Here is a 12,050-nt window from a genome sequence, read left to right as displayed (position 1 = left end):
TCTCGCGGTTCATCGGAGCCGTGCACGTGAGAATACGCGGTCGGCACGCGACACCGTGATCGTTGCATGATCAAATACAAATGTAAACTTTTACGTAGCATTGTTACGAAATCGTTCAAAGAGGTAATGCTGTTCGTGACTTTTGCCTCGATGTCCTCAGGCTCAATCGCCGTCGGCACTTCAGCAGGCTTTGTAAAACGTTACTCTGTTTCATATCAAACAGAAAACTGCACAAAAGAAAGAGTCTAAAAAGATTTTCATAGCGACATAATAGCGCTTTTGAATATGAAAATTACCAATATGAAAAAAGTAATATTTAAACATATTATGAATGGCATAATACTAATGACATAATGCCTGATGAAATAGTTAAGATTATTAGCAATTGTACAAGTTATATATATGTGTGTGTGTGTATATATATTTATATATATATATATATATATATATATAATCATAGAAAATCCCTACAATAAATCCCTCCCTTCCCGTGATTAAATCAATTTAATTTAATTATCTAAAAACTGCAAAGAATTTATTGCGAAAAATACCTTCACGGAATGTGGGAGGTTCCAGGTTTGAATCCTGGCTGAGGTAATATTTTTTGCAATAAATTCTTTGCAGTTTTTAGATAATTAAATTAAATTGATTTAATCACAGGGAGGGAAGGATTTATTGTCCCAACAACAACTGTGTTTCAAGTCCGACCGTGATTGGCGCGCAGTTTAAAAAGTTGGAATATATATGTATATGTTTAATTATAAATAATACATATACATAGAAATTAATATTGAGCTGCCTAAGATCTAAGCTTAGACCGAAAATGGCTTGTATTGTTATTCGATTGTATATCATAGCGGTCTTGTTTTCTCTTATTATTAATAACAGACTTAATTTTATTTATTGAATTCAACTTTGTAGTTTCTTTGTGGATTTTAATTAATAATTTTTTTAGACCTTGAATAGTTTCGTAGATTTTAGTTACCGTGCTTAACGTGACTTATAGCACCTGAAGGGCGAAACGACCCTGCCGGTGCACCTGGAGCTGCGTTCTGCGAACGCGTTATCGTTAGCCCCTATATCAATGCACCCTTGCCCGAGACCCTTTTTCGCGCTCGCGCGGCTCTGTACGCGAAATCGATAGTCCTGCAGGCGTGCGTGAGAAATCGAGCAAAGACCGACGGACGAGGCCTGTCTGCAACTTGTGGCGTTTACGAGCGCCTACCGTCTCCCGCGCGTTAATGAAATTCGCGCATTGTCTTGCGACATGCCGCTTCCTGGGAATTACATAGAATATTATATTCCACAAACGCGTACAGCGTAAGAATTGAATTAGAGCGAGTCGCTTGGAGCGATGTGTTCCCGGTGTTGCAAAGAGATGGCAATTTAACAGCGACTTGTTAAGCTTACAACTAAATGCGAGCTCGGCATTGCGCATCGCTGAAAACATCAGTGCAATATTATCATCTTGTAGTTTACATTGTACAATTACAATGTTATAACTATCATATCTCGCGATAGCGCAACATTATAATATTATAATTACAATTTAATAATGGTAACATTATAATGTTATCAGATCGTTAGGTCGCCACGATATTTTAGAACATGATATTACAACAACGGGGTTGCAGAATAAAACCTTTTGCTTCCATCACTGACGTTTACCAACGAGCCGCGAGCCGGGGATAATTGGATGAGCACGGCAGCATCGATGCATTAGGAAAACGCGGCGCATCTGCCACACGGAGAATTATGTTCCAAGTGCAAAGGTTAATCTCATAGCCACCCTCCCATTTTCCGCTTTCCAATTAGGGATTGGTCTAATATAGGATGATCTTAGGTCAACTAGGTTGTCATCTAGAGCTTCCCTTTATACGACATAATTGCCATTAACCCTGAGAATTCTGATTTTTGATTGTGTTATTCTGAGACCGCGATATAATTGAACAGAGACTGGTTCTGTAAAGTTGAAATTGCTATAATTACGCTTAAATAAATTCTCTCGTTAGACGTTTATTGTGAAGAATTTAACGACGGGATTTTGGGCGGATTGTTTCTATAAAAAAATTAAACGCGGAAAGTTTTGGCATATCTGTTAACGTTTAATGGCTATGTTATACTTAACGAGATTCGATAACGGCGCGTCTGCTTATTAATTTTGATGCGTCACTCATCGCCAGCCGTTTTAGCCAACAAATATTGCGTGACGGTGTTTCGACATAGGATTGCAAATAAGACATAGCAATTTAGCATACAATGACGCGAGTTAATTAATTAATCATGGATCTGGCGCGACTTAAGATTCGGTTACAACTACTTGTACTATAAAAGATCGCTTGTATATTCTATTGTCTGTTATTATTGTTTTAAAAATTATATTATTATTGCTATTTTACGGTATCTAGCTAAAAAATATATCAATGTGAGGCGGTCAACAGCCTGGGATTCTTGTTATATTGGATTTATTGGTTACGATATTAAACCACAAATAACCAGAAATAATGTATTTTTGATGTTCTTATAAATTTTATACGAAATTATTACACTTTATTATCTTTTGTTACTTAATAAATTATAAATTATAAATTATAAATGAAAGAAGAAGTTTCCCGAAACTGTGAAATAATTAAGAGACATGGTAGTGTTTCGCGCCAAGTACACGCGCAGCGCGAGACTCTATTATACCGTGTATATTTACGAGTACGATTATTATTTTTGTCGGACAAATATAGTTCAGAGACTATACATATGTGGCAAAAAAGATTATTGTGTAAATATAAAATAATCTTGAAACTTTCTGCTTGCGATCTAAACTTATCGTTGCGAATGCAAAATTACTTCAATTTGTCATAGTGAAAGATGATGTTTGCGTTATAGGATGCACAGATGAAATTTGTCTTAAAAATGTTGGCAAAATTCTTTAGGACGTACCTGAAACCACTGATATCCTTATTATCAACGAGGATAACAGTAAAGTCACGAACTGCAGTCCAAGTCTCTTCATGATGGATGACACACGTCTTTCGTTCGATCAATTGCAAAAATCACTTTGACATCGTAGTCACTGCGGCTTGAAATTGCACTGATTCGGCGAAGTTATTCTCTCGCCAAAATGCACCGCTGCGTCCGTTACATTCGTCTTCCTGTCAAGTGAAAGAAATTAAAATTATAATTGCGTAATAAAGCATGATTCGTCAAATAATTTTCAAGTAATTGTAATATTTCGTTGCAAAGCAAAATGCGGTATAGAAAGTGAATAATGATAGAACAACCGCGATTGATTTTCGCGAAACAATGAATGAAGTTCTCTTTGGTGCAGAGATGTACAGGGTGTCCCGCCAAGGAATGTCAATATTTTGGAAAATAGTAATGGCGATCGTTTTGGAAAACGAAACAAAAGGTATAAATCCGTGTACGATTTCGAGCACTTACTGTAAATTCTGAATTAAAGAGAAAATAAAACGTTATTGTTTGTGAAATCTTATTGTACATTAGATTGACATTTCGAGTCTTGCTGAATAATTAACACTGTTAATTATTTCCGTTCCGTTTTAAATCAACGTACTCCGTAAAATTCTTATTTATTTATTCTAGATAAATATCTTTGCTCTAAGTAATCGGTACTGTCAGATCTCAAAATAAATTTCTTTATGGTACACCCTGGATATATCGGTGATTTTTGCGCGTTTATAAAAATGTATGCTACCCCTGCATGCTTTCTGCACCGAAGTTAACGGATAAGTGCTAATGATATCGTTAATGAAAACAATGCCGATTATTGTTAAGCCGACGCACAATCATACCTCCTCGCGAAATCCGCTATACTTCCGGCTGTAGCCGTGCGACAACCGGAACAATGCGGAGCGGCGCTGATCTCGGAAGGTTGAAATGGTTTTTTACCGCGTCAAATCGGTGTCTCATTTTTCGATATCGCGTTTTGACGGTTTTCGTTGGAGACGTAAATATCGTAAAGGGAAAAGAGGCGGTATCCAGACGTCGCGACGTTACGGCGTTGCGGCCAATACTAAAACGACGTTGGGACACCCGCCGTTATCAGACACAATTTTCCACTCGTGCGCACGCGCCCCCGAGGAACCCGATGGGGCTGCTGAAGCGGTGCGGGGTGACGCGGAGCGACAATGTCGAGGGAATCCCCTATGGCCGCACTGGGAATAGGTGCGACTTCTCTTTTGCACGTCGTTCGTAGACTCAGGACTATGCGCTCGTATTTCGATTATTACTGCCTCGGTACCCTCGGTACGCAATAACGATTTCGATGAACGGTTTCACGAAGTGCGAGTGCATTCGAGCCACTTTGATTTGAAGCAGAAATAGTTCGATCTCCAGCAAAAATGTTTTAAGAAATTTGATTTAAAGAAATTTAATAGTCGAATGTAAATTAAATTAAAGAAAAATTGAAATAGAAATTGACAAAATAATGAATTAAAAGTTAAATTTTATAAGCGGTATTTTCAAGAAAAAATTTTATGAAGTAATGAACAATTTTTTATATAATGATAACAATACGAAAAATATACTATATAAAAATAGTTAAATCTCTTATATTGATAAATATTAGAAGATAAGAATAGCTATAGTTAAAAACATGATGAATATTTTACAATTATCTAAAAAATTACTAATCATTTACAATCAATTATTTGAATAAGAAGTTCAAAATATAAACTTGTTACAAATTTATGAAGGCAAGAGTATATTTAAAAAATATTGGACATAAATATTCCGTAAAAGAATATATATTTTTTAAATACGTTATATTATTACAATTCGTGATAATTATCACTATTTTATTGAATGTACTACATTTATATATATATATATTTTTTTGTCTCTTATATCAATTTTTTAAAGTACATACAATTGTGTTTCGTATTGATCGTATTCTGCCTCATCTGCGATAGGTTATATTATTCACCTTTCTCCTAATTCAGTTAGAACATCGATTTGGCGCTAGGCTCACTCAGTTTCCCACTTGCTTCCCGTAAACAGGAGGACTCGTGAAATCGTAGATGTTAGTACTCATCCCTTCATGCCGAGCCTGTAGTTAGGGGAATGCCGCTGTTTCTCCCCTATTTTTCTTAGGACGCTTAGACGCGTGACATGCGTTTGATTTAGAGCACGACGTTTAGACGCCGGCGTTTTTTCAGTCTCGCGGACATTTCATTCGCGATGAAAAGCGTCTTTATGATTTAGCGACTTTCTCGTCGACGAATATACTTAAGTAAATGCTCCTTCTTGCTCAGTGTCGTCATCATATTTTTGAGGATCCCTCGCGGGATATTAAAATAATTTGTAATTTTTATATATAAGTTATATATATTATATATAAGATATTGCTTTTTTTACTACATTAAATGACACTAAACACAATGATCTTATTTTATTTTAAAAACTACTTATTTGCAAATTTTATTTGAAACATATTTAAGAAAATAATAAATAACAAGTTTAAAAGCAAAAATAAACAAGTTTTTGAAGAATATTAAAATCAAATGTATCAAATATTTTCTCCAATATTATTAATTCTAGAAACTTAAGATAAATTCTTTTATATATTGTTCATGACCGATACTGGGGGATACTTGTCTCTTATTTTTTTATTGCTCAAGACGTTACTGCAATTTCTTCCGCATGTTTTAGCGAAGATTGCGCGTTGTCGTTTTGCTTCGCGAAGTTCGTAAAAAGTTAAATCTATCGGGATATCAGAAGCAAATGTCCACCATATGATTTACGATTTATACAACGAAGTCGTCGCTGGTGACCTTTGAATGATGCATTTGCTTTGCGTTTACGATATGTATCTTGCTATATAATACATCTTGTCACGAATCGAATGCTGCAAAACTGCAAATAGAAAATTCGGTGCGATTTATAGATGTCTTTTATTCTTGAGATAAGATCGCGAGAAAAATTGATAGTTTTCTTATGAAATTTGACGCAATATATTAGAAAAGTTTTAGACAAATAGAAACTGTATTTTGGTAATTTTTACTAATTTATTAAGTCAATCTAATCGTTATTATTGTTATGTAAAGGACCCCGCAACGGTCATGGGGGGTTTTGGCTCCCAGTCAAATTTGACAATAATGTAGGATAATGTAGTTCATAACATGCTGATAAAAAGTGTCCATAGGCACCAAGCCCAAAAATGGACAGTTTCCAAGATATAAGGCATTAAAGAGTGGAAAAATAAGGGTTTCAGGTTTCAGCTAATGGCAGTTTGCAACAGGCTGAATGCCATGCTTTCACTAAAAGTACAATATTTATAACTGTAATTCACAAGTCGGTTTAGTAGTATTATATTGTACTTTTCATACATTGCAAAAATTAACATTAAATAAGTAAATGATTCTGCTTGCTATATATATATTGCATACATGTCATTCGATGCAATGACATTATATTACGTATGGTTTGATCATTGACTTGACTATGTGAACACGCATACTGTGCATAAGTATAATTCATCCAGCAATCAAGTAAATGTTTTAGTGAAACCATGGCATTCAGCCTGTTGCAAACTGCCATTAGCTGAAACCTGAAACCCTCATTTTTCCACTCTTTAATGTTTTATATCTCGGAAACTGTCCATTTTTGGGCTTGGTGCCTATGGACACTTTTTATCAGCATGTTATAAACTACATTATCCTACATTATTGTCAAATTTGACTGCGAGCCAAAACCCCCATGACCGTTGCGGGGTCCTTTCACGATTTACATGATTTCGCGATTTTCAATGCATAAGAATAACAAATTATGAAATTTAGCATAAATTACACACTTAAGTTGTGGCAGAAGTCACTTTTTCCGAATTAGAAATTCTTTAAAAAATTTTATTTTATTATTTCAAAAACTTTTCTGGTTCTGACATCATTAATACATATTAAAATAATATTATTTTCCTGAATTTAATTTTTAGTATTTGTGATTGACGTGATTAAAAAAAATTCTCTTATATATAAAACGCCGTTCCCTACAGGGAAAAGTGACATAATGACCAAGTGGTTGATTGGCTCTATACATATATTCGACGCTACGAGGTCCTCGTTAGAATGGTATAGTCAAAAGATTAGAGTCCCCCGTCTCGTGTAATCCGTGTGTTTCTACATAATTCTTGCCACGTGCGTCTGTTTTATATCTTATTATATGACTGCATTGCAGCATAATTATTATGTATATGGCAAAATAACGTACATTTGAAGCAATAAGGATAATTTTATGTGTTAAAAAGATTGCAAAAATGTCAGAACATATTGACTATCGATGAAAAATTGTTTATATAAATTATATTTGATAATCGTAAATTATCATTTCTCATATATCTCCAACTTTAATTGTGTTTTTTCTGTTAAAAATTTATATTGAATTCTTATGATTTATTATAATATTTACACTTATAGTATCCCTAACTCCATAATTATATTTAATATGATAACCTATTTACAACTAATTATTAAAGTTGTAACTATCTGAAAATTTTTAATTAAACCTCCCCCCATTTTTTATTACGCCAAGATTCAGAAGTTTTAGTGCGCTTGCTATTTAAGTCGAACAATAGATTCTGAGAATCCGCTTTCTTTGTGTTGATCCGTTATACGCAATATCTCAGGATTAGCGTTCAGCATCCATGCGATGACTGCAACGCATGACACGAGTTCGTTTATTAATCGATACAGCGATCATAACATTTTATTTGTCGCGACGTCGATGACAGCGCGAACGATATGACGAGTATATTATCGCATTTCTATCTTCCCACGAGTGGGACGCTGACGATCGCATCGTGAAATTTTTATCTGTATGCACGCTGCACTAAAAGATAAAACTCACCCCGTGAAATAGTCACGTATAGATTGTAGCGTAGTAACGTTGTTTGCCATCTGGTATTACGGCTGGTCAAGTCACAAGCTTTCGATTCTCGTCATATCTTTCCAATTTCACTTCAGATAGGATAGACGTATCGAAAATATCATTTACTAGAAAATATTAAATGATTAAGTTTTTCAATTAAATAAACAATTAAATAAATTTTCGATAAATAATTTCTCAAATAATAAAAATTCTATTTTGATTTTCAATAATTTTCGAAATTTTTTATCTTCCGAAAGATTGCATCATTCTTTTCATAAACAGCTGCGAGAGATATTTGTGGAAAATAATTCAGTTGTTTTCCGTAATACAATCATAATGCATGATGGATGCGACATAAAATCTTGCTAGAATTGTTTGCGTCATCTCGCGTCATCTCAGATTGCGCGTATCGAAAAGCTTATATATTCCCGAGTACTTCAACTCGAAGGAGATCCTGTATATATCCGAGAAACATGTTTTGAGCAAGAAAATGGAGTGCCCCTTGCATCGTAGTAATGGCCGGTCTGGGATAGCGCGCGCGAGGGGTGCATTTCAATTGATCCACCGTTATCGCGCGAGGAGGGTTCGTTGACCAACATTATCGTATATAACGAAGCGCACGCGAAGTCTCGGTGTGCGCTTGCTTGGAATGTCCTTGAAGAGCAATCGCTTCTCCATTAAGGTCACCGATGTTATTAGTTCTACTATGGGCATGCTTGATGATTATAATTAATTGATCCAATTGAGCAAAAAGGAGCTAATGAGTTTCTCTGATTAGTTTTAAATCTTAAGTGCTCGAAGATAATGTATACAGAATTTATAATGTACCCAACAGATTTTGTTGATTGTTCAACGAAATCAATGTTGACTCTGTTTATTCTTTCTTCTAAATTTCTTATAATTATTTCAAATTGATTACTTAAAATCTATCGGTAATTAGCCGCGTAGAACAATAGTACGTATATTGAAGATGTTAATTTATACCTTCAATCTTTTAATCTTTAATTGCCTACCATTACAGTAATGACAATTTTTTTGGTTTCTACTATCTACGGTTCGAAGAAGATGCGTGACTTTTGTAGGAAACACCTTTCATGTATATTAAATTATATATAATGGTTCATCTGTCTTTTGTCTCAAAACAGAAGTTTTGTGCTTAATGGTTCCGAAATTTCTGAAGGGTTGTTCATTTTCACGATTCATTCCGCAAACGCTTTCGACTTCTCGATTGTCCGAAGAAAAATCAATATCTAAAAAATGATTCTCTGTTCCTTTCTCCCATTACGCTTTCATTTCTCCCTTCAACGAGGTTAGGATATGTCTATTCGCAGCATTGAATAGTGTTTTTGATGAACAGAAATTTTCTTTGAATCTTTTACTTTTGTATTATGACATTCCCGAGTTTCTCGTTCATTTAACGAGCGAGAAAAATGTGCGATTATAAATTGATGCTTACTGACAAAACAAAAAACGCAGGCGGACGAAATTTTTTGTGCGTCGTTAAAAGCAGAAAGGTCATTAGTCTCGCTAATCTCGATTGCTGCGAATATATAGGGTGGATGCAAATTATTGTGGAGGAACGTTAATTACCACACTAAACTAATTACTGTGTTTTACGCGATTTCCTGCGACGAGCTTGCGAAGATAAACAGGACATTTCTCGATGTATCAAGCTTTAATTCTTCTACGAACTTCGTTTAACTACTTTTGATAAAAGTTACCGTTATTTATTTACTTCACAACGAACAAAGGCAACTTTTGTTATTTTCTGTTTTATTTTATTCAATTTTACAAATGTACTATAATTATACATCGATAATTTTCTTCCTGCAGCATCTTATTTTCACTGGAATATCTATTTCGTAGAACAATTCGTTCATCTATTGTTTGTGTGACATGAAAAATTGTATTTATTGATCAGAATTTGATTTGAGTATACGTTATGCATTATTAGGCAAATTAGATGAATAACGATGCTTGCCTTGCGTCTGTGACTGGCAGTCTGTGATTTATCGATATGGCTGCAAGGATACTGATGATGTCACATGTTATTGCTTCATTGTGTATAACGCGATGTCCCAGCGGAAGATGTGGTGCGCTCTCGTTGCGTCTAGACCGGGAAATCCCGATGAGTCAGAGTGGCGGAATCATCCCCCGAGAAGAGTAGTTCGCTGCATCCTTTTCACAACAGCCCACAGTAGGAAAATTAATCCTTTGATGCTTGGAATAAAGGGGATAAGTCAGAACATTCTGTTATTCACAAAAGACCAAAATTATCACACTGAATACGTTTTATTGTATTCGATATAATTATATTTTATTTATATTAAGTTAGTTAACTGAATATTAATTTAGATTAATATCTTTAATTATTTTCAAAATTATTGAATGCTAATATAGTATTTTTAAATACAATAGAAAATAACACGTTATTACACAAAAGAGAAAATATCTTTTTTCTCGTTGTTTGAATTATACCTCAAAGTGAACCGAATTAAAAGAGCTAAGTCCCTTTGAAGCATTAAAGAGTCTTTCTCGTAAAATCAGCTTGATGTATAAACCTCGGAAGAAAAATTATAATCCCCAAATGACAAATGTGAGGTAATGGGTTAAAAATTCATTTGTCGCTTGGAAAAATCGTTTTACCGAGCCATGTAAAATCCTGAGAAATTGTTTAATAGAACAATATCATATCCTGAAAGTTTATGAAATAAATCTAAGAGTTGAGGGTGCATAAGTTTGGAAGGTACATAATGAAATTTCCGGGTAGTGTATAATTGTCTCTCCTTTCTGTTGATATAAGCAGATTCAAGGTTCTTCAAGGCTTTATATTCTCATTAATTTTGAAAAAAAAATCTTATAACGCGATGATGGCTTTCTAAACATCGCGTCCTTGATGAACTGACCTATTTTTCTCATTTCAAAATGCTTTTTAAAATATCTTTTACCGAATTATTACCAGCTGTTCTACTTCTACTATTGATGTTTACGAGTTAAAGATATATTGCATTTTTAACGACTGGCGGTATCGTAAGCTTTATTTATGATTTGTAATGGATTTGTATATGTACTTGTAATATTTATGATAACGAAGTACTTGGAAAACCAATAACAGATCTCTCAATTTAATGTAGCATGCAGTTTAATTTCGTGACTTAATTTGTTGTGGCATTCGAAGGCAGTTTTTGAATATTCAGCGACGTTAATCGATAATCTGCAGAGGAAAATTATTCAATTTTTCGTCATATATAATTCGCAAAATTTATAGTTAGCAGGATCGAATCGGAAACATGCATAGGCCACGAATTTCGGTATTCGAATTTTTTATATTGCTCAGCTTTTCCGGAATTTCGCAAATATGCGACCGGGAAATGGCTACATATATAGAATTACGCTCGCAGTCGCATCGGGGGATAATTCCGATATTGTTATCAAGCCTTTATATTCCGTTTTTATGCCGACACATCTACGTTGTTCTGAGGGGAAATTCGTGTGCTTTATTAAATTTATTAGAATTTATTTTAGTAAAATTAACTGAGGATTAATCGATCCTTTGCTTTTTAACAATGGACCAGAAAATATAATTAATATTATATCTGTGGACATTGTACTTTCTGCGTAATATTTTCCACTATTTAAATTGCAATGCCGTGAGCCGCGAGATTATCGATGGTGAAATCTAACAATTTTATCTGCGCATCTTTGGGGATGAAACGTGATACATATTCCAGCGAGGCGCGAGCGTAATCATGATGGCAGGATCGAATGTAATTTGGAGGGAAATACTACGAGGTGAAATCTTCGGCACACATAGAATTGATTGGCGATAAGCAACGTGAAATGTCAGCATACGCGTCACGATGTCATGTCATCAGGAAATGATCCCCTATGGATCGTCTTTATATCGTAAGACACATTTACCATATTATCGTGATAAGATCGTACGAAACTCGGGGATCGATTAGTTACGCAGGCGAACGCGGCGAACCGTCGGCATTGCGCCGCAGAGTAAAAATGCTAATTTCCCGAATGACGAGGTTTGTCGATCGCGTCCGCATGCATTGTTACGGACAAGTGCGTTGCACGCGATGAATTATTCATGGCGAAATAGAGGTGCGGGGGCGCCAAGCTTAATACTACGCTTGATTCTACCACCGATAAGAGCGCGGATTTTA

General features: G+C 34.9%; 1 protein-coding gene across 1 annotated transcript in view; it reads right to left on the bottom strand.

Annotated features, from left to right (window-relative positions):
• Ret (Ret oncogene) overlaps nucleotides 1-4,012 on the bottom strand; it is a 56,311-nt gene extending 52,299 nt beyond the window's left edge. The window contains exons 1-2 of the mRNA XM_071796628.1: nucleotides 3,807-4,012; nucleotides 2,935-3,146 (exon numbers count right to left, since the gene is read on the bottom strand). Coding sequence (XP_071652729.1) covers nucleotides 2,935-3,007 — 73 coding nt within the window. The 5' untranslated portion in view covers nucleotides 3,008-3,146; nucleotides 3,807-4,012. The remainder of the gene's footprint in view (nucleotides 1-2,934; nucleotides 3,147-3,806) is intronic.
• Nucleotides 4,013-12,050: the final 8,038 nt, after the last annotated feature.

This window comes from Temnothorax longispinosus, chromosome 1, assembly GCF_030848805.1.
Source record: "Temnothorax longispinosus isolate EJ_2023e chromosome 1, Tlon_JGU_v1, whole genome shotgun sequence".
NCBI lineage: Eukaryota > Metazoa > Arthropoda > Insecta > Hymenoptera > Formicidae > Temnothorax > Temnothorax longispinosus.
This window is presented reverse-complemented; position numbering and strand designations above follow the sequence as displayed.